Raw genomic sequence first — 27,902 nt, forward strand, 5'->3', positions numbered from 1 at the left:
ACTGAAGGTGGTGACTGTACTCCACTTCCTGGCCACAGGCACCTACCAGCACACAGTCGGACAGTTGCATGGCATTTCACAGCCACTATTGTCACGGACACTATTGCAAGTGCTCGATGCCCTCCTGAAGCACGCAGACGACTACATCTCTCTACCACGCTCGGAGCAGGAAATTACGAACACAAAAGTGGGATTCCATGCACTTGCCGGCATACCGGGTTGCATTGCATTGGTGCCATCGACTGCACCCATGTGGAATTGGTTGTCCCACATGCCATGGAGGCCCAGTACCGCAACCGAAAACAATATCATTCTCTTAATGTACAAATGGTGTGTGACTCAAACCGGATCATCACACATTGTTGTGCCCGATTTCCTGGATCAACCCATGATTCCATGGTCTTACGGAACTCTACAATACCACGCTACATGGAGCGACGTGCAGGGAACAGATCCTGGCTACTCGGTGAGTCTCTTTTCATGCATGATAATGTGGGGTATGTGATGCGGCAATGACCTGCCAGGAAGGGGGGGGGTGCTTACGTAGCAACGTCATTCCTCAAACATCCTTTATTGTCCACATACAGGTGATGCCGGGTATCCACTGAAGAGATGGCTCCTTACACCACTCCGGAACCCACAGGGCCAGCATGAGGAGGACTACAACCATGCCCACTCACGTACCCGTGTAGTCATAGAACAGGCATTCGGCCTACTGAAGGGTCGTTTCCGCTGCCTCAGCAGGTCTGGCGGGGCACTCCTGTACCGCCATGAGAAGGTTGCTAAGATGGTCATGGCATGTGTCATGCTACACAACATGTGCATACGTAGAAATGTGCCCATGCCCCCTGACGCAGAACTGCAAGCACCAGAATATGGTCATGATGTGGGTGGGGAGGTGGCAGAACCTGAAGGAGTCCGCGAGGCACTGGAGGCCCGTGAAATTCGTCAGATTATCATAGATTCATGCTTCTAGCACTCACGCCTGGTGGTTGATACATGGACACGGGAGTTGTGGCACTGTGTGTGTCTGGAACATGCACATTATGAACTGTACGCCTATGATGGCCTCGTACACAAAGATCAATGTCCACACATCTCATTGGATGATTGTGAAATGTTTATAGCAAATGTGAAATTGTGTTACACACCCCATCGACCCGCCACCCAAGTAAGCCCAACACACCCCCTCCACCCTCCTACCTCCCCCCCGAACACCAGTGTCCAAGGATGCTCATTGTCAGTGGGCAGACACTATTGCAAGCCCCCTCTCCGGGTATCAGGGGCACCCCTGGCTGTGGAGCGCAGGTTCCTCCCAGATCTACGTTGGGGGCTGCCCTGGACGGAACTTGCAACGGATGATGTCTCTGCCTGCTCATGTCCATGCATGTCCCTAAGGGTTTGTGAGAGCTCAGTGAGCACACGGCACACAGCGGCAAGTTCAGCACATACGTCTTTGGACGTCGCATGCAGTTCCCCCCTCAGGCTCTCGGTGCTTCTCTCCATTTGTACTCTCAGGCTCTCGGTGCTTCTCTCCATTTGTTCTCTCAGGCTCTCGGTGCTTCTCTCCATTTCTGCCCTTAGTGTCTCTGTACATGTTTCTATGGCTGCCTTGGTACCCCCACATTCATCAGCATGGTCCTTGAGGAGCGTGGCCAGTTGCTGCTGTTGCACGATCACCTGGTCGAGGGACTGTTGCCTCTGCTGGGCCATGGACATTTGCGGTGGTGTCACAGAGGGGCTGATCACCTCATGTTGCCTTGACACAGGGCTTGTGGGGGATGGCCAGTCATCGTCTTGTGAGTGCCCCTGCGTGGTATCCTCATGTTGTACGGGATGAAACAAACAGGGGGATTGAGACAGGTCATGGATGGATCGTACATCGACATCACCGTTTTCTGTGTCGGAGCATGCTGCCATTAATGCAGTGTCACTTATGGTGCTGCTGCCACCAGAAGCAGTGCCTTTTGTGGCATCCATTGGGGGGGCCTGTGGTGGTGGTGGTGTTGTGGCCATGCTGGCTGCTGGGGTGCCTGTTGAAGTCCCCTCTTGTTTGCTGCCACTTGATTTGTGCTGCTGCCGTGTCTTGATGCGTGCAGCTGAGGTGGAGGGTCTTTGGCCGTTGGTCTTGGCCCTCTTTGCAGGTGTGCTGGTAGGGGTGTCCTGGAGCTCGTCGTTTGAATCGGACCCTGTGGTGGAGTAAAGGAGGGCGAGTGTTATTAATGGGTCTGTGGAAATTGGAATGGCAATGTATCACATGCATTGGGGTGGTACCTGAGGGTGATTTGGGTCAGGGCCTTGGAGGTGGTTTCATTTTTGTGTGGATTGAGGGTGCAGTTGTATTGCAGCCTGCAGTTAGGGGGTGCCTGCTGCACGTGTAGAGGGTGTTTTTAGGAATTTTAATTATTTATTTATTTAATTTGACTTTTAATGTCCGCTATCAGGCCAATGTGAGTGGACGTTCTCCTGGACATGTGTTTCTGTTGCACTATGTGGACACATGGTACTTCACATGATTGGACATTGTGGTTTTAGCATAGTTTTATTTGGGCCACCTACCTGATTCTTCGGATGTCTGCACTCCTTTCTCCATCCCTCCGACTCCCTCTCTGGTCTCCATTCCAATGGTGGAGGCACAGATTTCTTCCCAGGGGGTCAGCTTGATGGGTGATTCCGATCCTCCCCCGGTAGCTGTGGCAATGTTACGGTTGGCGGATAGTATGCTCCGTACGCGTATCCGCAAGTCGTCCCATCGCTTTCTGCATTGCTGTGGGTTGCGGGGTGCGGTCCCCACCGCACTTACCCGCTGTGCCACCAGGGCCCATATGGCCTTCTTGTTCGCAAGTGCCGTCCTGGTCATTTGCATCGAGAAGACGACGGCAGCATTCTCCTGGAGGGTCTCTGTGAGCACCGTGAGTTCCTCACGTGAGAAGTGGACCTGCCGCTTGCGGTCGCACGCTTTTTTCGCTACTTTTCCCATTGTTTTGGTTTCACTAGGGTGGATGACGGGTTGGGATGTCTCTCAGGGTAGTGTTTTTAATGGTTGTGTGAATGTTCTGATTTTATAGGTGTACGGCGTGCTGTTTCCCGTTCCGGGACCATGTTTTTGCTTCCGTTTCCGTATATTTACGGTCACCGTATTTTCCGATTGCCGCTCTCTACGGTGACCGCTATGTACGGTGGCGGAATTGCACCTAGGTCGCCGTACGACGGCGGTGAGGGGCGTTTTGGGGACATTTCCGCCATCGCGGACTTTGCACTTCCGCCAAGGCGTAGTGCTCGTGCCCGATGGGTCAGAATTAGCCGCACTTTACTCTGTCGTGCCATGGCGGAAACGCTATTTACGCTATGGCGGTCAGGTCAGTTGCTTTCCGCCAGGGTCGTAATGAGGGCCATCCACTTCTCCCCTTCGACATCACTGAGATCTTGAAACATGAGGGGGTGCGGGTGTAAACGCTTATTATTAGTCGTTCCTCCTTCCCCTTTCATAGAGCAATTAAAGTCCCCAGCAAGAACAATGAAACTATTTTGACATTCATTAGTCCACTCGATAAAGAGATCATGCAGTTTGTCTTGTATTTGATCGCTCTTTGATGCATCGTAGGGGTTATAAATGTTAACCAGCAAAAGTTTAGTCCAGTTATTCTTAAAGGGAATAACCACCTCCACCGCATTGATGTTGTCCTCCGAATCGGTAGCTATTTCTCTGGATGTAATAGGTTTTCTTACCCCTATCATCAGTCCCCCATGAGGTCTCCCCACCGGACCTTTTTTGGCATGGGTCTGGTACAATTTATAACCATCTATTATGATTGGTGCAATTAACCAAGTTTCCTGCAACATAAAAAAAGAGTAATCCATGATGTAAGATAATGACCCATTAGTTGCAGTGAAATGCTTAAAACCCCTGGTATTCCAGGATAGTAAGGAGCAAGTTCAAGGTCTATTTATTGCCAATGGTAAAGCTTCCGCAAGCCACTTGCGAGTATTCTGAATGTCACACATTTGCACTTGGTTTCCAGTGAGGGAAGGCAACTTAGTTTTATTATCAATTTTAATTGACTTGGGATCATCTTTGATCAGAGGGTCTGCATCATCAGGGTTCACATCTACTCCTAGTCCTACCTGTGCTAGGTTGACTTTGTGTTTACGAATCAGCTGAGCCGAGGCCAGGACCGTGCAATGCAATGCTGTCACGTTGGGGTTAGTGGTGCATAAAGGCTCCACAAAAGAGAAATCCTCAGATCTAATGACTCTTAATTGGGGTATTAAGTGAAGTTTCTCAAGCATAGCTGCACGAGGTAGCCATTTATCACGGCATTGCTGATTTAGATTCTTCACAATGCAGATCTTATTTCCCTCTCTGTTCTCTTCCCTCTCCGGTACCTGAGTATCCCTTTCAGAGTCCGTACTTTCAAATGAACTGTTAGAATTGATCCGTTGAGGAGTAGAAAATTGATTAACTGCAGAATGATTGTCTATAAGAATAGAGTCTTGGTTCGCATTACTCACAGCTGAGATTTCTTTAGCTTTCTCCTCTAAAATCCAGCTAGTGAGTGTGCCCCGGCCTTTATTTCGATTGTTCTTTCTTTTGAGTGCCCTTTTTTTAGCCTTTTTAGATTTCTGCTGGGGAATTGCTGTATCAGGGAGTGGGGAGGCCGTCTCTACATCAACCTTTAATACAGTTGGGATACTGCTTCCTTAAAACGCAGCATCTTAAAATAAAAAAAAAAGAATTCACAGTTTTACCATAAACAGCAACACGCAGTGCTAGATGTACCTTTTTTCGTGCATGCTGCCACTCGCATGGATTGTCTTTTTTTCTACACACACATTGAGCAAAAAACGATTACACCTGTAGCTTTATGTCCTCCATTCTCATGGAAGCGTAGTATTACCAGCACGCAGAGTAAGGCTAACCGAAATACATCTAAAGAAACACAGTGAGACTGAAGTCCATCAGCACCCCAGCTTTGTTTTATTTATTTATTTATTTATTTATTTATTTATTTATTCGTATTTTTAAAGCACACATCATCCCAAGGGCATTGTGGCGCTGTTACAGATATACATTGCTGGTTACAAAGGAAAGCTTAATAGTTGCATTGAAATGAGCATTTACGGTTCATTTTAGAGTCACATAGAAATTACCTTTACAGTACAGCTTAGAGTTTTGCTGGGCGAGGAGAGCTTGGCATGCAGATTTCACATAGCATGCAGATTTGTGTACCCCTTCCCTTTCTAATCAGCCCTAATTTGCACCTCTTTGTGACAATGGCCGCGAAATACGTTTCCCATTTACATTTTTTTATTGCTTGTTAACCCCTTGTTGGGAGCCCAAGCCCTTCAACCCAGATGCAGCCCCTCCTCTCACTGTGCACACAGCTTTTGACTGTTTGCTTTGCAGGAAGGTGAGAGGGAGGGTTTAAGGGAAGAGTCCCACAGACTTCAGACACAGAAATAAGCACACAGTTCTCATTTTGGTGTCTGATGCAAAGAGCTACTGGAAAGCCTCAGGTGAGACCCAGGCTCTAAAGGCTCCCGGGTGTGGCTCACACTATGCCACCTCTCAGACAAGGTCAGGTGCCATAAGGCCACTACCATGGTGATTGGCGCAGTATAAATATCACTTAACATAACATAGCTTACATACACTTCACAATTGGAGAAGATACATTATTTAACTGAATCGTTAAAAGTAAATGTTAGGTACGAATTATGAACAAAATCATATTGCAAAAAGAATTTAATGTACATCAATTTTTTTCTAATGGTTGTCATCTATTTTTTCTGAAATTGTTTAAAGTACTCCTCTCAGAAATACTGTTAAATGGTATTCCCAACAGCAATCATTTGTGTGAAGGGGTTTAGGGTGGGAGGTAAACAAAGTGCTTAGGTGTAGTTAGGTATTAGAGACGGCACTTTGATAGCTGGATAGAATCCATACTTTAAAATGACTGGAAACGTATATAGTCCATTTTCCAACTACTTGCCATTGGAATGAAGCGAGCATCTTTTCAAAGTCGAAGAAGAGATGTCAACAAAATCTCGCACACCTTGAAAAAATAGGTTTTCGAGTATTAAAAATTACAGGTTTCTGTATGAGTGGTACGAAGTACCTTCTATCTCTGTATTTCATCCCAGCTTTCTCTTTTGTTTTCATGTGATAACCTCCATAGAACAATGCCTTTGTCAATGAGATGGACTACTTTTGGCTATTTGATTTATTTGTGTTCTGTCTCCCTGATGGATGAACCTGCAACCTTACCACTGCCGAGCACCCACGGGTGCTTTCACTTGTGGCCCTACGGTTCGGGGGCCCAAATGAATAGCGTGGTTACATTTTAAAATATTCATAAAACTGAAGTTTGAAGAGTCAATTAAAAACCCTAGCAGTATCGGTTCCCTTCCTCCTCAGTATTCTAGGAGGCGATAACTTACTATTATAACTCAATTTCCAGATATTTGGGAAGTAATTTTTAATTTGAAACCCGTGGGGGTGTTGGTGGGGGAGGCCACCATGGAACCCGTAGGGGGACCTTTCAAAGAACATCAAGATATAGTGCATAGGCACTCCCTTGTTTCCCCCCATTTTCCTTCGCTAATAGTTTTTTTAATCCTTTATTACTTTACCCTTTACTCATTTTGCAAACTTGTTTTCACATATGTTCTTTTTTATGCACACATTTTTGTTATGTTTTGAGATTGAAGCAGAAAATGCAGGGGTATAGTCTGCTTTCCTGCACAAGGCCGTAGGTTCAACAGATATTTTGCAATGCTTGGAATTACATTTAGTTTAATTAGTTCTACCCATAAATGCTTTTTACACTCTTCCAAGTTTATATGCTTTGATTTGTTCTTCATTGTAAGAAAATGTGAATCCCTTTTCCCTCTTCAGGCCCCAACCTTACAGAACACTGAAGGAGACCCATGCTGAGGGCGACGAAATGATTAGCCCCGAAAAATTCCCAGAAGACTGTTTAGTGCCGGAGATCCCAGCAGCAGATCCAATCACCGAGGTCAATTTGCTGGAAGATATCTTCAGTCATCTAGATGTGCCATCTTCGCAGCCTTTGCCCATTGGCCAAGCCAAGAGTTTAGAAGATCTCCGCACCCCCAAAGATGTTGACGACCAGCGGTGCACATTTGATTACCAGGTACAGAATCACTGTTCTTTCACCAGGTGGGGTAGGGAAGATTTGTAAATGCCCCAAGCCCTTGGAGAGTGTGATGTTATATTGATAGAAGTAAGTAGAGTCTGAATTTAGCAGTTATTTCGTTGATTTCCTAATCTGACATTGCATTAAGCATCCCGTAAGATCGGCAACCTGGTTATCTTACCTGCCCCACAGAGATCTATGTAAAATCAGAAGCCATGGTTTGAAATAATGCCAGATTCATTATCATTTTGTCAGCCTGAATGTACTAAAAATGAATACAGTTGTTCTGGTTGAATGTAGCTAGTTGGGTAAAGTGAGTGTACTGATTCTATGTAGCTCCCACTGCAGATTAAATTGCCTCTTGGCACTTCCCAGATGTGGAAGTCTCTGGTAAGAAGCACTGAATGAAAAGTAAGCTGTGTCCAAAATGATCCACATATGCATGGTTCACTATCACACTCGCTGGAAGGCGCGATTCTCTGATCCAGCAGCCAATGGGTGGTAGTTAAACCATTTTTATTTAGATGGTAGGTATTCAACATTTGCCTCAGAATTCTGAGACTGTAACGAACTAGTGATTTTTCGACAGTTCAACAGTCCAGTAGACATTTTAGCATGAGTTCAACCCCATTATATTGCGAGAGTCCAAGAGCAGAGGAGGCAGATCCAAGGCCAAGCCTCCTACCAGGAGTGGGACATGTTCAACATTAAGCATAGTCGGAGACCCTCTTTCATAGGCCCTTCTGCAGCTCTCCTCTGCTCACACTTCCTTCCGCGCATGGTGTCACGTGGTACATTTTGCATTGATCTGTACCATAGACCATATTGGCTTGTCAGCGTGATTCCCAATGGGTTAGTTGCTGCACATATAAACTTGCCCCGTTCACGATAGCATGTGTGTTTTTTCATTTCCCGCCCAGCCATGCACAACCCCCATCAACGTCAAATAATTGAGCATGTTTCCCCTCAGGGAAAATGGAGTCGAGCAACCCCCCACAATTATCCTGGTTAAGGTCCCTTCAATTCAAGGTATCTACATGATGAACCCAGGCGACTTATAATCAGTATAAACGTCCTGGAACCCTGTCATTCCAACACATTTCTTTGCTGACTACTGGTCTGTGTTCTCCTCCAAGCCCTTCAACGCAGCCATTGGCTTCTTCATCGATGCAGACAAGTGGAATCCATTCAGTGCCCCTCCTCCCACCTTCACCTGCTCTCCTAGCCTGAATTGGCACATTGGCACTTTGCTCTCAGCCCCGTATGGTGCTTCCTGGGCCTTTTCATCACCTCAGCCTTCATTTCATTGCCTCCTCTCCTTGGCTCTAAGCATGGCCAGTCCATCACCCTGTCCTTGCATGGCTTTGCTTCCACATTGCTCCTGTATATCCTCATGCACTGTGGTAGAGTAGTCACACCTGACCTTAGGCATTAAATTCTAGTTCCATGGAATGAATTATTCACCAGCCACCAGTCCTGACTGCCATAACACTTGCTCAACTGCCCATCTCCCCTAGGCAGAGAGGCATGCACCAATGAGCAATGAAGCTGGTTCCCTAGGATGCCACATTCTAGCTACTTAGTTTTTCTGATTTCGCCCAGGGCCACTTCATACGCACACATGCACGACACACTCTCAACCTCATACCATGACATCCAGCCACACAAACAGCATTATGTTTCCTGTCGTTCTCAGTAAACAGATACTATAATCAACATATTCTACGTTGCACACAATACTTTGACACTTTCCTATATGAAACAATGGCAGCCATCTTGGTTGAGGGTGGGTCCCAGTTATATGATCCCCATCTTCTCATGTGGATCACATGGTCTTCTTCTTACTGAAGGTTGGTTCTGCCCGTGGAACTCATGGTTGCTTGGGCCACACTCCTTCTCACTGTTTCTCCGCCTTCTATTTTCTTCATCCTGGCAAAGGCTCAGTGTCTGGGAGCCTTTAATTGGGTGCATCTCTTGCACCATCTCCTCACCTGAGACTCGGGGTGATGGCTTGGTGTCTCTGCTATATGCTGGAGTAGGCTCTCTTTGTGTCTACACTACAGCTGATAGCTTCAATATCGAACATGCGTGAGGATTCTTCCTTTCTCATTTGGAACCTAGAACGCTACACTTCATCTTCCTCCAAGTCCTCCCGTAGCTTGGCAACTCCTAGCATTCTCTCGACTACATCTACTCACGCGGATGACCACATCCTCCCTGTGTGTCCTCCATTTTCATTCTCCACAGATACCGCTGGTGTATTCTCATGATGGCAGGGATTGGATCGGCTAGCATCTCGTCAGGGGTTAACAGCGGGAACTTCTCTGCGCCAATAGTAGCATTTATGCTTTAAATCTACTGAGAATAAGGGTGGCCTGCCACCAAGACCTGTGTAAAATAAGAAGCAATGTGTGGTGTCATGTGCCGGGGAATAGCCGGTCATGTGACACTAGTAAACACCGAAGGAATAACAAACCCCCGGAACTGGCGTAATAACGGCAGTCCGGGTCGGTTAAGTACCACAGTCGTGTGTCTCTGTTTCTGCGCAGCGACGCGTTTCACTATAATATTAAGGCTACATTGCAGTCTGACTAGAAGAGCGTTGGTGTGTGATGAAAACACCACATTGGCGACGAGGATGGGATCGGAGCCCAAAGTCATGAACGTGAGGCAGAAGATGTGAGGTGAGAGGCTTTTGATTAACTGTGAACGCGTACGAACGCAGAGTCTCGTTTTCGTGCCCCTAACGTTCTGTCACACATTTGCCTGCATAACGAATATAACGCGCGTACGCAGTGTGTTTGTTTTACTGAATTCAACGTTCCATTTTTATGAACTGGGCATAACAGAAGGAACGTTCTGTTTACATAGCCTAAGGAAACAGATTTCACGCAGCGTGTGGTTTCAATGTTTTCAATGTTCTTCTTTCATGAACTAAATCTCATAGATAGAACGTGTGCATTTACAGAACTATTGTTGAATTCCCAACATTCTTTTTACACTATTTGAAGGGAAAAAATTTCCAATTTTAACCAGCTGAATGATATAAAGCCACAAACAAAGAGCAAAACACAGAGACAAACACAGAGTTCAGTCAGAACTTCATATATCATTGGGTAAAGAGACAGTTGTAAAGGTTCAAGAAACTTCATATAGCACCAGAAACACCAACCCTCAATTTTTTTGGGGGTGAAACATAACCAAAGCAGTTTGAGGCCAGTATTAGTTTCTTTTATCATTAATTTATCTGGCTTTAACAAAATAAAGACTCAATTTAGGGAAATATCGCAATGCCAACCATGTCCAGCAATGAAACAAGTCCAGTTAGGACTGCTCCAAGCCCATCAACAAGGAGTGTCAATTCGGAAAACACCCAGAAAAATGTGAATTCAGAAAAGAAGAATTAAGCTTCTTTGGGTACATTTTTAATGCACAAGGTGTGTCGCCAGATCCTGCCAAAGTTAATGACATTAAAAACACCCAACCTCCAACATCAGTCACAGAAGTAAGAAGTTTTATGGGAATGGTGAGTTATTGTGCGAGATTCATTCCAGATCTGGCCACTATAGCAAGTCCTCTCTGTGAACTAACCAAGAAGGATCAAAAATGGGAATGGTTGCCTGTTCATCAACAAGCTTTTGAACAGATCAAGGATACCCTGTCGTTGTCTACAACAATGGCTTTCTTTGATACCAAAAGACATACAGAACTTCTAGTTGATGCTAGTCCAGTTGGCCTCCGAGCTGTACTTCCACAAATTGACAAGGGTGGAAATGTATACCCAATCGCTTTTGCCAGTCGTGCATTAACTAAAATGGAACAGAATTATACACACATAGAAAAAGAGGCCCTCACTATTTTATGGGGATGCAGACATTTTAAAGTTTATCTACTTGGAAAACAGGCAAGAGTGTTTTCAGATCATAAACCACTTATTCCAATTTTTAGCGGGTCAGAACCTCATTCACAGGCACGCATTGAAAAATGGATCAACTACAGCCATACAACATAGAGGTGGAATACTGACCAGGGACAGACAACCCAGCTGATTATTTGTCTCGCCACCCACGACCTGCCACAGAAGAAGAACATCATGCAAAGGAAACGAAAGAACATGTGTGTCACGTGGTGGCCTGCGCCCGGCCTCAAGCTTTAACATTGCAAGAGATAGCCAGTGAAACCCAAACAGATGCTGTCCTGAACCACACCATAACTGCCATCCAGTCAGGGAACTGGAAAACTTTCCTTGCTTCCATGACTCAACGCACTGCAGCAGCCCAGTTCAAACTTCAATCCCTTTTTCGTATTCGTCATGAACTTTCTATAGCTCCTGAAGGAGTAATATTGAAAGGACATCCCATTGTACTACCTACATCATTAGAAGAGCGAGCCCTCAGATTAGCTCACAGCGGACATCAAGGTATTGTGAAAACAACTGCATATTTGAAATCAAGAATATGGATGGCTAACATACAACAGAGAGTGATGGAACTAGTAGGTTCATGTGCAGCTTGCCAGGCCACTCGGAGAGCGGAGAACCCAGAACCAATTATTAGTACCCCAAGGAGCAGTAAAAGTTCGAAGCTGTTGGTATAGATTTTTGCATAATTTCAAGAGAAGGATACTTACCTGTTGTAATTGATGAATTCAGCAGATATCCTGAAGTTGAATATGTGGCGTCCACTGATGACGACAACATGATCCTTGCATTAGAGAAAATGTTTGCCATACATGGAATACCATCAGAAATCAAAAGTGACAATGGACCACCTTTCACAAGCCAAGAACTATGTCAGATTTTTCAGAACCTTAACATTCGGCACAAGCAAATCACCCCATGGTGGCCACAGTGAATGGTGACGCTGAACGATTTATGGAGTCACTCAACAAAGTAATTTGCATCGCCAAGGAAAAAGGACATTCATGGCTAAAAGCAGTGTATCGGTTCTTGAGAACTCATAGGCAGACTCCGCACTCCTCGACAGGAATCGGCCCAGCAGCACTCATGTTTGGAGTACCCATACAAGCAGAACCCCCCATACACCCTCAGTGGGTAGCACCTGAACCAGACATTCCAACCATAGAGTCAAAAAGAGTCAAACGGAATGAACAAGAAAGCATTTCTCAACGAGCCAGGCATTGAGAATTAATACCTGGAGACACAGTTTTGGTAAAGAACCGAGCCACTCCCAAAAAGATTTGACTTAATTTTGAATACCAACATTGGACAGTCAGTGCTGCCAATCACAGTATGATTACAGCCACTCCTGAAACCGTAACGAGAAACATTTCGCACTTCAAAAAAGTACCACCGGAATTATGAGAAGAAAGCCAAGAAACTGTGGGAGAGAGACCTGGATCGCCTCATTGACCTTTAAGTCAATCACCTTACCGACCGCCAAGTCAATTGACTCCTGAACTTCATAAGACTCCAAGAAATCCGAGAACTCCAAGCCGGCAAGAAGAAGAGATACAATCTGAGAGCCCCATGGCGGATAGCCCTGAGAGAAGCAATACCCGATACCACTTGAGGGAAAGACCAAAACCATTGTCTCGCTTACAAGGTTATGTGGTAGATGGAATATATAAACAAATCAGCTTGCCCAGATAATGCTGAGAGACTGGAATTGACTAAACCTGTTTTACATATACTGTTTGAAGTTTTGTTTTTCTTTAATTTGGAGAGGAATGTGGTGTCATGTGCCGGGGAATAGCCGATCACGTGACACTAGTAAACACGGAAGGAGGAGAATAAACAAACCCCCGGAACTGACCTAATAACGGCAGTCCGGGTCGGTTAAGTACCACAAACAGTCGTGTGTCTCTGTTTCTGCGCAGCAATGCGTTTTGCTATAATATTAAGGCTAAATTGCAGTCTGACTAGAAGAGCGTTGGTGCGTGATGAAAACACCACACAATGGTTTGAAATATTTAACCCTAATCTTTGGTAGGACTTTCGGCGACACTTCACTGATGACTCTGTGTCACATGGTACATTTTGCAATGATCTTCTCATAGATCATACAGCCTTGTCTGCAAGATGCACAATGGGGTAAAGTACACACTTAGCGCTTAGATATCCACACTCTGCAGTGGATAATCTCCTTCCTTCTACTCCCCCCACTTTCCCCAAAGCATGATATCCTTCAAACTTGCAAGCATCGCACCTAGTCTAACAATCCCTCCATTCATTACCCATCACCCATAATATCTAAAATGAGACCACAAGTCTCAAGTTAGACTGGAAGTGTAGGATTAGCTGGGTGACAAAGTTTCCAACTGAAGGCATGAATGCAAGATCTTTAACACCCGCTCACCCCCCTTTGAGGCTAGACATCATTCCTTCAAAGCTGCAAAACAAATCGTACAAAATCTAACGTAGACAAGGCGCAAAATAAATCCAGCTGTGATAGATTTGACATAATCTACCCCAACTCTACGACATCCAAACATGCTGAGAATAGGCTGGGAATGTCACTTTGGAAAAGCTGACCTGAATGTTTCGTGGTGAACACATCGTACTGTTCTAAACTTGGCAAGGCAGCTACAGAGTTCTCATTCTTTTCAACTAACATACCAAAACATGGAGATATTTTCAAGACACTACACCCCAAAATCGCTCTTGAGCATTTGTGTTAGCATAACATTCATGCCAGTCGCTCCCATCTAAAACAGCCACCTGTTTTGGCTTTCATGTAGTCATGGGGTAGGCATTTGCCACACTGCCATAATGGTACTACCTGGCCATATAGCAGGTGGCACTCGCTAAAACACCCAAATAAATTAGTAAGAAGCGAGTGGCACTCAGTTTATGAAAAGGGCCATAACACCAAAAGTAGACTTGCAAAAGTGGGTTGGGAAAGCAGACTCTGCGCCCCTGTTTGGACCCACGATCTGCACGCTGACCTCTATTATCAGGACAAGGTAACTTTGGCCCAGGTCAAGGAGGATAGACGCGGTTGAATTATGCAGATGAACTCCCAGAAGATGCGTGAGTAGTCATGCCTCACATACCTCAATTGCTAATTCCCTAATGTTTCTAGCAGGCCGCAGGAACTTCCCGGAGGCCTGCTCTGGGTATTGCACCCAAACGAGCCACATTTCAAATCCTGCCCTCATTTAAAAATGCCCATATTTCCTCTCTGCTTCTTTCCCTTGTATAGAACCTGGAAGTTCATGTCCTTTGGTGTGGTAGGGAAGTGTAAAGTAGAAGGGCTATGATCTCCTGATTCCTATGCATGGTTTCAGCGTGCCCGGGCTCACAATAGCACCCTAGCACAATGGGATGCTTAAATGTGCACAAAGGAAGAAACCTAGGTGATCTGAGACTACAACCGTGATGATTTGGCACCATTATGCCAAATAAAAACTGGACATTTTCAACATTTTTAAAGGAGTCGTGAAAATTGCAAAAATACACTATTGATATACAACTACTCCGGATTGTTAGTAAAAGGTTTTCCCAGTGGGCAAGCCACCCAGATGCCCCTTTCTCTTGCCTGTGGTTCTGGAGCACAATCACTTCTGTTTCACCTCCATTCTCTCCACCGGAGCTCAGTGCAGATGCTTATGTGCACTGGTGCTCACCTTGTTGGTTTGCAACCTGAAGGAGTTCCTCCCTGCTCCGCAGTCCTCTGAGGTGACGCTAATTTGGCATAAAGCACGGCACAAGCACCTTATGGTTTTAGTCAAGGCATAGTAACGTCACATAACCTGATAGAAGGGGGGCCAGACTGTCACTGCATAAGAAGGACAGAGATCTGCCCCTTCCCTCCCATCCCTAGCTATCTTGTTTGTTCCACACCCACCTCTACCTTTCACACAGTGAAATGGACAGAGCCGGCATTGGGAGCTCAGGATATATGTTCACACCATCTAAGGCTAGGTATTACCATACTTTGATGTCATTTCCCATGCAAGGTAGCACCCTGCCTCACTGTGGAATAAAATCGAATCTAGCATGATATGACATGGAACAAACTCTGAATGATATCCTTTTTAACATCCAGGTGCCAGGCTTTTTTCAATTTAGCTTTCCAGTTTGACCACTCCATTCCTTACCCTCTGTGGCCAACATCTTTATACAGAGTGTATTCTTGACTATGCGACCCTTGGCTCAGGCTTGGCAGTCACAAAATTAGAATTCTGGAGTTTGATTTGGGGTACAGCGGGTAGGGGTGCCGGGACAAACAAGCCACCAAGCTACCAGGATGGCCTGAGCACACACTTAAGACCCTTGTGTACCCAACATTACATTGTTTTCAACATTGCAAGTCTCCAAACCAGACTTTGAAACCCAACCCAGTTATCACTTTAAGCGGTATATGCCTCTTCCCTTTTGCAGAACTATGGTCCACCAATAGAACTGACATGCAACCATCCTATTACAAAACATTCTTCCCCCACTGTATCCCTTCCTCCATGTGTTTGTAGCATCTATATTCTGCTTTCCCATCCTCTTCTCTTCCCCTTGATCATGTTTTTTCCTCCAGCAGAATAAAGTGCGGATAAACATGGCGGGGACACAATACGCAACTTCACGGAGGAGCCTAGTACTTCTGAAACTACTGTGGTTGTCATTTGGCACAGTATACAATTATATTAACATAATATGAAATGGAAACAGCTGGAAAATTGTGTGAGTGCCTGGGCATAGTATCACATAGCCTGGAAAGTGGATATATTCCAATTATACACGCCAAAACGACTTGTTTTTAACAGGACCTCAGTGCAAGGAATAGAGGCAAGGACACACCTATTGCTCATAATCAAGTGACTGAAGGCTCACTTTATAAAGAAATGTTTCGTACACTTGGAGCTCATTTACAGCAGCAATTAAGCCATTAACTCTCAGCAGTGTGCTTGTAAGTAGAAAAGATGCATAACTCTATTTTAAATAATACCAGCAACACATTGCACTGCTAACTGATGAGATAATCGAATTGTCCAATAAGGACATTCTTTCAATGAACTTTTTTGGTCTAAACCCATACTACTATACATATATCCCAGAAATCACCATCACTCAACCTTATGTTATCTTTCCCTTTTTGTTCTGACCTATGTCTGTTTGTCTGTTCTCTGGCTTTCTCCCTCTATGTCATTTACCACTTACCTTTTACCTCTTTCTTTTTCACCCCACAGACAACAGTCTGGTTTACTGCCTTGGTGGGTGGTCACAGTTTGCCCACTTGGCCAAGGTTCCACTGCTTTAAGACCACTACGGTTGTGATCTGCGCAGTATAAAAGTCAATTAACATAACATAGCATGCAACATGTATGGAGAAATGGCACTCTTCATGGCAACCCTTCTGTGGGCCAGGTGTCATTTGAAGCCTCTCTTGCGTCATTGCCTGATTAGCCCCAGTTCATTAGGCTATGAACAAGTAATTCCAATGTCCTCAGAAATCAGCACATGATCACTTGGTGGATCTATCTGTCAAATCTGTTGAAAGATGTCTGTGTGATGTTGGAGGGTCCTGAAATACATACCACAAAGGATGTGGTTGAGTGTCTTAACTGAAGCTCTTTAATGAACCAGCATGGCAAGAACATCATCTATTTGAATGGGGCTTGTGGCAAACTTCAGGGTTCTCCTGCACGTTCAAGAAAAAGTAGAGGGCAGTATGGTTCTAGTCAGAATGGACAATCAAGTGGCCAAAGCCTATGTCAACAGATAGGTGGGGGGAAGGGATCAAACTGAGGTCCTTCTACAAGATCTCAAGGTGCCTACATCCTGGGATGACAGAACGAGGTGGCAGCTCGTCTAAGCAAAGTCAACTCCTGCCTGTCTCTGTGTGTGTTGCAGATGTTAGTGTTGCATTGGGCACAAGTTTACCTGATTTGTTTTCTTTGTAACGGAGACCAACATCCTCTTCCCTTGGTGAGCCTCTCTCCTCACACGCTCCTTTTTGTGGATGGCTCGATGGTGGGTCGTCTTCCAGACTCCCTGGCTTGGGTGTTCAACTATTTGCCTTTATGATTTGTCTTCTCTTAGTTCAAGTCCTCCAGAAAGTTCAGCTGAATAGTTCCAAATTGTCTGAGAATATTTTGGTTTCCACTCCTCTTGGATTTGTCTGATGATTTTCCTGGTTGGCTTCCAATGGTTTCTTGGTCTATTTGTTTCCTGATGTTTAGTTTAGTTTATTTATCTGTAACACGCGCCAAACCCCGGTGTAACTGGGTGCTAGAACTTAAGAAAAGGTTACAGGCATACAAAAGATTAAGACAAACAAAGGTACTGGTCGACTGGTGGTTACAGGGTAGTCGAATTGCAAAATAAGTACAAATGAGCATGTGGGAGGGACGCCGGATGTTACAGTTTAGGCGTCAGTGCCATGCATATAGTGTTACAAATGGTAATGCAGAGTAAATGTTGCCTCGTTCAACATTTCCTAACCTTCTTTTGGCACCCTGGAAATTGAATTAAGAAAACTACTTAGTTTAGGTACCTAAGAGGAAGTTGCTAAAGCAATCCAGAAGTGGTGCCGGCCATCAAATGAAAAGCCTAACATTAACCATCATTAGCTATCTTCCACAGATTGGTGTACTCCTGGTGTACTCCTGGAGGTCACACCTCCTGTTCAGATTGTGTATTCAGCACCATGATTTCTTTTCTGAGGTTAAGAAAGTCCTCTCTGTCTAAAACACTACAGTGGGACGAAGATGAACATTGAGGGCACCTAATTTATTATGTGTAATCTGTTTTTAATATTTTGAGGTCCAACATCCTCCCCAGGCAGCTGAGATATTTTATTGGTACTCCATCAAATGCAAGCTACACTCCTTGGACCATTGGAGGAAATCAATATCAAGTTTACTTCCTAGAATTTCAATTTCTTTCCGTCTATAACATTGGCCAGATGTATTTTGGAATTAGGTGTCTTCCTCATTTCAGAATCCGACCTATGAAAAGGCCTGGATTTCTTGCTTATGATGCTCACTGAATATTGTTTGATTCAGGACATGTCTCGTCTAGTTTTCCATCCTAATACTTCCTCTCTGGATATGGATAGTCTGCATTTATTGCATATAACCAGAGCTCTGTGCCTGTATGAAGGGGTATCTAGTTTCAGACAGTTGACACAGAAATCACTCCGTCTTTGAGACTGTGCAAAGGTTTTTAATTTCCTCTGTGGGGCATGGGCCATCCGCTTCTCTCTCTTCCATTTTGTTATGACCCTCCTACCTAACCCCGGAATCTGTAAAACCCCTGTTAGTGCTGGAGAATGTTGACCCCAACTGTCTCATCACTGTCTAAGGTTATGAATCATTGCCTAAATGCAGGCTATCTAAGCTCCTTCATGGAATTCCTAAATTTCCCTACTCGATTCAGGGGTTACTGTTCTGAGGGGAACTGGGATAATAGTGCCTTAGACTTACACTGGTTTGAGTCGGGCTATCCTATCGTTTCCATCCTCACCTCTCCCTCTTTACTTTGTTACTTCCTGGTCACATCTCCCTGCTTTCTTGTTTCACCTTGATGTCTCACTCATCCTGAGCTTGCCTCCACCCATTGATGTTCCCTCTCCTCCCACTCCACTTCACTATTCCTTTTCTTCACTACTGCTTCCTTCCTCCACACTATTACTTTCTCCCCACTATTACTTTCCTCCCACTATTACTCTCCTCCTCCCACTGCTACTATCCTTCTTCCCCAACCGCTCTCCTCCTCCACACCTCTCATTATTATTTTTCTCCTCCACTCCTCTCACTATTACTCTCATCCCCTAACTACTACTCTCCTCCTCCCCTACTATTCAAACACCCTCCTTTTACTCTGTACCATTCAATTCACATTCACTCCTTACACTAACCTTCTTACCCTAACCTCTCAACTCACTCACCACACAAACACATGCGCTCACATTGCAGAGCATTTCAACTATATACACATTTAGCCACCCAGAAGCCCATACCTATTCCCCCTCCTTCCAACTTGGTTAACACTTTTGCCGCCAACCCTTCCCTCTCTTCTGACATCTCCCTTTTACCATATTAGCACTTACCTGATCTGCACTTTTCAACCCCCATAGCACTTTTACCTCTTCAGTTAGCTTCAATAAGCTGCACTTAATTTCATTCTAACCCTAACCATCCCTTCATCGCTCCACTCCCTGCCCACCCACTACCCATCCTCTCTCTGTCTCCTTATCAATTCTGGAACATACTCTCTTGTGCCTTGAAAGTATTTGTTTACTAACCCTAATTAAATGTAAGTGGTCTGTACATACCTTTTTACATCCTGGCTGGGACCCGATGATTTTGGTGCCTTGCAGCATGTATATATGAAACCAATAAAATAAACTAAACACCACTTGCACTCTTAAGCCAATGCCTCAATTTCTCCATGACTCTCCTCTACAAGCTGCCTCTCCCTCCTTCCTCCTGCTGGTCTCTTGATTGTCCTCCACCTTCATCTCTGACCTCACCCAAAAAACCCACACTCCCTATGTCCTATCCCCTGCTTTAATCTCCCTCTCTCTGCTGAGATTGGGTACCTCCCCATGGCGGATCTGGCTCTACCCTCTCCTCCCGGGAATGTATGTATTAGGGAAACTCCTAAAAAAGAGGGCTAAGCCCTGCCAGTTTCTCTGTATACCAAAGATGGAGGCATAGGCAGTCCAATGTTCCAGTTTGTGTTCCGGACTCCCTTTCACTGTGATCTACTAGTAATTCTCTCCCAGGAGGGTGCGTTTTCCCCCTTTTTGTTCCCTGGTTGTCCAGGGGGCTTATATACTCATGTGCGGGATCACCAGCTCCCTCCGGCAGCTCCACAAGATCTTCTGTGTTGCTGAATAGGATTGCAGCTTCTCTCCATATGTCACACATTACCAGTGGCTCAGGCATTCTTCAGTCGGTTCTCTTTTGCTCTGATATCAACTTTGTCCCAGTGATGGTGCTGATTTCTCTTCTGTTGGGGCTGCATGAACAGAAAGACACTTGTGAGTATCTAATACAGGAGGCAAGGCTGGAGATGAGGGTCTGCAAGCAAACGTGGGGGGCAGGAATTGGGGCCTTCGTTGCTGCCACCAACCACCTCAGGGGGCTCTGGATTTCTCCACGGTAGGCCTCCCACCCCCGGATGAGAGGGGTCCCCATCACCTCTTGGCAAGCGCAGATTCTCCAGCATGGGGTCTGGCATGGATTCACATGCTCATGAATATTCCCCGTCGTCAGGCTGGGAATCCTCAGTATGAAAAACTCAGTTTCAGTTTCGTTTCTGAACTGTTTTTCTACTAGTAACCAATCACTGGTCTCTTGGTCATACTTCCCCCAGCCAATAACTGACCTCTACCAGAGCCCCTCCTCTGGCAGCCATCTTCATATTTTTACCGCACGTTCAAGTGTTGGGAGTCCTCGTGCTATAGCTCTCGAGCTTTTACTGCGTTTTGCCTTTTTCTAAGAGTTTTCTCTTATTTTTCTGTCAATTTGAACCTCAAGATTCTTCTTCCAACCCGTTTTGGAATTTTTCTACGCCCCTCAAGGGCACATTTTGGTCGAGTTTCTCTTCTTGGAGGATTCCGGAAGATCTTTGAGGCCTACTCTATGTGGACATGGCCCAGGACAAAGGAGACATGACACCTACTGGATCCAAGCTGTTTAGGAACTGCCCTGGATGTGGATTGCAGAATGTCTTTAAGGAGGATGATCACTCCCGGTGCCTCTACTGCCTTCACGATGACAAGTCTCACGTGGAGGAGGACATTGCACGGACATTGAAGGACCGTCAGACTCGACTCACTAACTGGCTGGAAGGGAAGAGCCCAGCAGCAGGTGAGAAGAAGTCTGAGCGGTCTTCTAAGACCTTTGAGGGCGCTCCGGCGACCCAACATAAGGCAAAGCACCGAGAGTCGACGGGCACTGGGAGCGCCGTTGTTTTGGGCTCCTCGACTGCCAGGCAGGGCGTGATGTCCCCGACGCCATCAACCGCGAGCCAACGCTCTGGTTCGGGAAAAGAAAGTCGGAGAACCCGGGTAAGCTTCGGGAGAAGCCCCGGTACATCTCGACGGAGAAAGCCAAGGGGGAGCGAGGCGGTGACCCTCCCCCTAAGCTGAAGGCCCCAGACGTGGCCAAGGTCGTGATGGCCTTGATTCACCCGGCGAAGGCCTCGATTGAAGGAGTCGTGGCGGCCCTGCCGAAGCCTGTGGAGGCTACCCCAGTGGAATCGACTTCTGGGCCTAGAACTTCCCTGCCACCCCAGAGGGAATCATCTTTCCAACCTATCGAGAAGACCCCTGTGAAACCCCGGGACGAGAAAGGGGGGGGCACGGTAGCCATAATGAACACAGATATCACCTCCGAAGATGAGTTGGCTGGCATCAAGAAGATCCTGGACAAGAAGTTCGAGGAAGTCCGGTCCTACGGGAGGGATCCCGACGAGGCGGACATAGAGAGCAACGGTGGAGCCGACGAGGAGTCGCAGGCCATGGTGGAGACTGAGGATCCCACGCCACAGTCGAAACTGATGCCTATGCCACAGGACAACACAGGAGCAATCTTGATGGCTATCCAGACCCTGTACACGGAAATGAGGACAAGGTTGCCCTTACCCCTAGCGGACGATCCAGCGGCGCCTGGACCATCGGGGAGCCCACCGAACAAGCAGAGGTGAATCCATCCTCCCCCTCCTTTCCAGCCTTCACCTCCTTCCCCTCCACTGAGGGATGAGACGGGAACGGAGACGGCGGGGATGGACGATGGTGGTGATGACGGGACTGATCTCACATGACCCCCTGCCCGGGCCACCCCTCCTGACGAAATTGCCTCCTTTCACGCCATGATCGCCAGGGCATCGGAGCTTTTCCAGCTTTGTCCCGAAGAGCTGAAGAAGGAGAGCTTCCTCTACCAACGACCGGCCAAGGAACTATCGATACTCAAGAACCCGTCCACGGCTCCTGCGAAGAGGGACCGGTATGAGAAGAAGTACCGGGTCCCAGATTCCTCCCCGGTGTGCCTCAGAGCTCAGCCATCCCCGGATTCACTGGTCTCCGCGGCGGCCAAGAAGAAATTGGCAGGGGTGACGGCATCAACTTCCACTTCCCCACCGGACAGCGAGGGGAAGAAGCTTTGACGCCATGGGACGACGAGTCATCTCGCCGGCGGCGACGACCATCAAAGCAGCCAACGCCCTCGCGATTGTGTCATGCTACAACAGGGAGCTGTGGTTCAAGATCACTCCCCTCCTGGATTCCCTGCCAGACGACAAGAGGGCAGAGGCGCTTGAAATCTCACAGGAAGGTGAGGTGGCGTTGGAACACACCATCACGGTGGCCACAGACATCGCAGACACTGGTTTTCACCAGATGGGCAACAGCATTCGCCTCCGCCGGCGCGGGTGGCTCAAGGCCACCGACTTCCATCAGGACGTTCAGACCAGGGGAGTGGACATGCCCTTCGATGGGAACAACCTGTTCAGCAAGGCAGTAGACGAGTCACTGCAGGCCATCAAGGTGACCACCGAGACAGCCCAGGCCTTGGGTTCTCTCCATCAACTACGGCCGTCCTTTTGGACCCCTGGAGGCAAGTCTCAAGGTGCCTCCAAAGGATTTGGTGGTGGTTCCGCGTCGTACCGCCAAGCGGCCCGCTCATCATCGCAGGAGACCTACAGAGGCCGCAGCAAGGCCGGAGGACATGGGCGTCATCGCAAAGGAGACCAAGCCAGCAAGGCCTCAGTGAAGCAAGAGTGAACCGGCCATGACGTCGGGCCCCCACCCAAGCACCCCGGTGGGAGGCCTGCTGGCGAATTTCATCAGCGTGTGGGAGTCCATCTCCACCGACCGTTGGGTGCTGGATGCTCAAGCCCATGGACACACTCTGGAATTCCAAAGAAAGTGTCCCTGTCTACCACCCGTGGCCAGGAAGGAAAACCAAGTTCCACAGCTACTTCTGGAGGTAGGAGCAATGCTGAAAAAGGGCGCACTAGAACTCGTCTCGAAGAGGCTCCGGGGCTCTGGAGTATACTCGCGGTACTTCCTTGTCTGAAAGAAGACCGGCGGTTGGTGACCCACCCTGGACCTTTGCCGCCTCAACAAATACATCAAGTCCCAGAAGTTCCAGATGGTCACCCTTCAGCACATTCTGTGACAGCTGCAGTTCCTACGATTCATAGTCCAAGGGCGACACTACCAGTTGAAGGCCCTACCCTTTAGTTTGAAGTCGGCGCCAAGGGTCTTCACCAAGTGCCTGGTACCGGTGGCGGCGCGGCTGCGCCTGCAGGGGATCCACGTATACCCCTACCTTGACGATTGGCTCATCCGAGCAAAGTCAAGAGAACTCGCCGTCGATCACACGGTGAAGACCGTACGCCTGCTCACGGATCTGGGATTCTCGATCAATGTCACGAAATCCCACTTGGTACCGTCGCAAGACGCCCTGTTCCTGGGAGCCAGACTCGACACAGTGTCGCAATTGGCTTCACCGTCGGAGGAAAGGACGAAGGCCATCCTGGGCAAGGTACAACGGCTGTTGACCATGGACATGGCCAGGGTGAGGTCCATCAAGTCCCTACTCGGCATGATTTCATCGTGCATCTACCTTGTGCGCCTATGCAGGTTGTGAATGCGACCACTGTAGGAGTTCCTCGACGCCAGTTGGAGGCAAGCTGCGGGCAACTTCGAAGACCAGATCTCCCTCAACGAGACGTTCCACAAAGCGATCCGGTGGTGGGGCAACCTCGCGCATCTAGCGGCGGGTATGGACTTCCAGACCCCGACACACCAGGAAACAGTGACGACGGATGCCTTCCTGGAAGGATGGAGAGCGCACAACAGAGATCTCCATGCAAGAGGCCTTTGGCTCCCGGAGGAGAGGTCACTACACATCAACGTCCTGGAGCTCCGAGCCATGTTCTGGGCCCTCAGGTCGTTCCTCCCATCCCTCAAGGGCAAGGTGGCGAGGGTCTTCACTGACAACACCACCACAATGTTCTACATCCGGAAGCAAGACCAGATCCCCAGCCCTATCCAAGGAAGCGCAGGATCTGTGGCACTGGGCCGTTGCCCACAGGATGGTCCTGGTACCCTTCCACCTGGCAGGAGTATAGAAGACCATTGCTGACTCACTCAGGGAGTGGGAACTCTGGCAGGATCAAGTGAATCTGCCTTCCTGACAATGGGGCAATCCCCAGATAGATTTCTTCGCGATGGCGACGAACCCCAAGTGCCGGAGGTTCACCAGCAGGTTTCCCCACCCGGGGAGCATGGGTCATGCATTCTCCTTCCCCTGGGACAGCCTGTTCCTGTATGCGTTCCCACTGTTGACGTTGCTTCTGCGACTCATCAGTCAACTCAGACGGTCCCGGTGCAGGATGATCCTCGTCGCACCAGCGTGCTGATGCAGACAAGGTTCTCGGACCTTCTGGACTTGTCAGCATCCCCCCCAGTCAAACTGTCGACGGACGCGGATCTTCTCGCCAGGGAAGGAGGTGCCATCCTACATCATGATCCAGGATCACTGAACCTGCAGGCCTGGCTCCTGCAGCAATAGAGTTCGGAGGCTACGATATCCCGATGGACTGCAAGGAGGTCCTTGCAAAGGCTAGGGCGTCCTCGACTCTTAAGTGCTATGGGCATAAATGGAAGAGGTTCTCTGTCTGGTGCTGTGCACAGAAGATCAACCCTCTACAGATTACGGCTCCTCAAGTGCTGCTGTACTTGCTGTCGCTGGCAAAGGCGGGGCTGACACATGCCTCCATCAAGATCCATCTGGCGGCTATCTCCCGCTACACCAGAACTCCGGGGTGGTCGTCGATGTGGTCTCACCGCCTGGTGAAGGAGTTTATGAAAGGACTGTTCCGCTTGTTCCCGCCGATGAAGGCTCCGGTCCCGGCATGGGAGCTCAACGTGGTGCTGACTAGGCTCATGGGCCCACCATTCGAGCCTTTGCATTCGGCACCATTGAAGTTCCTATCGTGGAAAACTGCGTTTCTTGTGGCCATCACCTCTGCACGACGAGTGGGAGAGATCCAGGTCCTCTCCTGTAAACCTCCATATCTGACATTCCATGAGACGTGTGTGGTTTTGAGGACGCACCCCTCCTTTATGCCCAAGGTGCCTTTGTACTTCCATCTCAACGAGCCCTTGGTGTTACCTATTTTCTTGGTGTTACCTATTTTCGTCCCGTCACCTTCGTCGCCGGGAGAGGACTTTGCACTTGCTGTATGTGGCTAGAGCGCTGAAGATCTACGTGGAACGCACAAAGAGTTTTTGGAAGACATCACAGCTGTTTGTGAACTTTGGACCTGTGAACCAATGGAAGGCCCTCTCGAAGGCTTCCATTTCCAGATGGCTCTCCGGCTGCATCATACACTGTCACCGGTTGGCAAACCGACCGTTACCTGGCCGTCTGGGAGCCCATTCGGCCAGAGCGATCGCTGCTACTATGGCGTTCCTGTCTGGTGTGCCCCTGCTGGACATGTGCAGGGCTGCTACGTGGAGGTCGACACACACTTTCACGAGAATCTACTGCGTTGACCGGGATTCCAAGGAGGAGTCCAGAGTCGGCCAGGCAGTGCTGCGCAACCTGTTCGCCTGAAGGTGAGCCTGTTGAGGAGGTGTGTGTACTGCTATATATTCTTGTATTCATGAGCATGTGAATCCATGCCAGAACCATGCTGGAGAACAACAGTTACAGGTAAGTAACTTGTTCCTTACTGGACTTGTCACACTTGGCCACATTGAGTCGATGGATTTGCTCTGCAATTTCAAATGCAAATGACCCGGCTGGAAACCCTCTTCCAGGTAACATCCAGGGATCATCCAGCAGAGGGATGGAGGTATTTTGGGTGGAGGCTGAAGGAGTGCAGGCATTTAGGCCAACCCTAAGACATGTATTCAACATTCTAAGCTAACAATTGGTGGTTCCTTGTCAGCTGAATGTTGTTCCAAAATCAGGCAGTGGTTATCTATGGCAATCATCAACATTACTTCTGTTCCACCCACAGCATGCCAATTCTTCAGTCTAACCCTCTGCTCCCTCCAGCAGCCTTATGTGTTGAAAAAGAGAAGCCACTGGAAGAGGGTAGGGGGTGTGACCCTTAACAGTCTCTGGTTAAGGTGCATCGCAAAAAACGTCTATAATTTTGAAAAAGAAATCTTTGGATTGTTTTCTCCCCGGAAGCTGGATTGTATTCATTTAGTAAGGACTGTGACGAGACAAATGTACTAGTACTAATGGCGATTACTAGAAGTAATATGCTACCAAGAAGTATATCTACATCCTCACTTCGCTCTTAACTGAGATGATTAGTTCCTGAATACTTAGTATGTCCTTGAACCTGACAGCCTTCAAAAACCCAGTTAAACATTTTTTTTTAAAGGAAGAATGTTGAATTCTTGAACTATCAGACAATTTGCAAACTCCAAATGCAAGCATACATCCTGGAAGGAAGTTAACAGACCATCTTTTTTGCTGAATACTTCAGGCCTAGCAGATGATCAGAATTCAAACAGACACAGTGGAGGAATTTCTGAGAGCAATGGAAGAAGTATGTCTGTCAAACTCGAATGGTAATATGATCATTTGGGAGTTTCAGGCAGAGCCCTCCAGTGCTGGTTTTGGAGGACACCCATCCTCCATAACTAGCATTGGACTAGTGACGTCTGGCAAACTTGAATGGTGACATGATCATTTGTGAGTTGAAGGCAGAGCCTCGTATAGAAAGCATCTGTTCTCCAGAACCATCACTGGACAAGGGACATTTGGTAAACTCGATTGGTAACATGATCTTTTGTGAGTTTAAGGCAAAGCATCTGTTCTCCAGAACCATCACTGGATGAGGGACATTTGGTAAACTCAATTGGTAACATGATCGTGTGGGAGTTTCAGACCGAGCACTATGATGGAAAACATCAGTCGGCTAGAATCAGCACTGGACAAGGGACATTTGGTAAACTTGAAATGTAACATGATCATTTGGGAGCTTCAAGAAGAACCCTTGAATGGAAAACATTGGTCCTCCAGAACCAGCACTGGACGAGGAACATCTGGCAAACACAAATGGTAACATGTTCATTTGCCAGTTTCAGGCAGAGCTCTCGCATGGGAAACATCTTTCCTCAAGACCCAGCAATGGACGAGGGACATCTGGCAAACTCTACTGATAACATGATCATTTAGCGGTTTCAGGCAAAACCTTTGCGTGGAAAATATTTTTTCCTCCAGAACCAGCACTGGCGGAGAGAACTGGCAAACTCGAATGGTAGCAGGCTACCATTTTAAGCAAAGCACTTCAATGGTACCATGATCATTTGGGAGCTTCAGACAGAGCCCCACATAAAAAAAAATCTGTCCTGCAAAACCAGCACTTAGTGAGGGACATCTGGCAAACTCGAATGGTAACAGGATAATTTTGCCGTTTCAGGCAGAACCCTCACATGGATTTTTCCCCTAAAACCAGCCCTGGACTTCTGACAAACTGAAATGGTAACATGATCATTTGGCAGTTTCAGGCAGAGCCCCGTATAGAAAACATCTGTCCTCCAGAACCATCACTGGATGAGGGACGACTAGCAAACTTGAATGGTAATATCATTTGGGAGCTTGAGGCAGAGCCCTTGCATGGAAACATTTGTCATCCAGAACCATTCTCAACAGATAATCTAGGTTTTCACCATGACTGTAGTGGGATATACTGTAATTGGACTTGAGCTTGGACTGTAGCTTTGCACTGTACGTATGTGCCTGTTGGCCACGGGCATTCAGCATGGCATGATGCCCTTCCCAATGTATGTGGACGACACC

General features: G+C 47.3%; 1 protein-coding gene across 4 annotated transcripts in view; it reads left to right on the forward strand.

Annotated features, from left to right (window-relative positions):
* The window catches only part of DENND1A (DENN domain containing 1A), a 2,718,319-nt gene that overhangs the window by 2,665,517 nt on the left and 24,900 nt on the right, over nt 1-27,902 (forward strand). For all 4 annotated transcript variants that reach the window (XM_069609457.1, XM_069609459.1, XM_069609458.1 and 1 more), the window contains one exon: nt 6,899-7,157. In XM_069609457.1, coding sequence (XP_069465558.1) covers nt 6,899-7,157 — 259 coding nt within the window. The remainder of the gene's footprint in view (nt 1-6,898; nt 7,158-27,902) is intronic.

This window comes from Ambystoma mexicanum, chromosome 8 (assembly GCF_040938575.1).
Source record: "Ambystoma mexicanum isolate Mex_15411 chromosome 8, UKY_AmexF1_1, whole genome shotgun sequence".
In the NCBI taxonomy this organism is placed as follows: Eukaryota; Metazoa; Chordata; class Amphibia; order Caudata; family Ambystomatidae; genus Ambystoma; species Ambystoma mexicanum.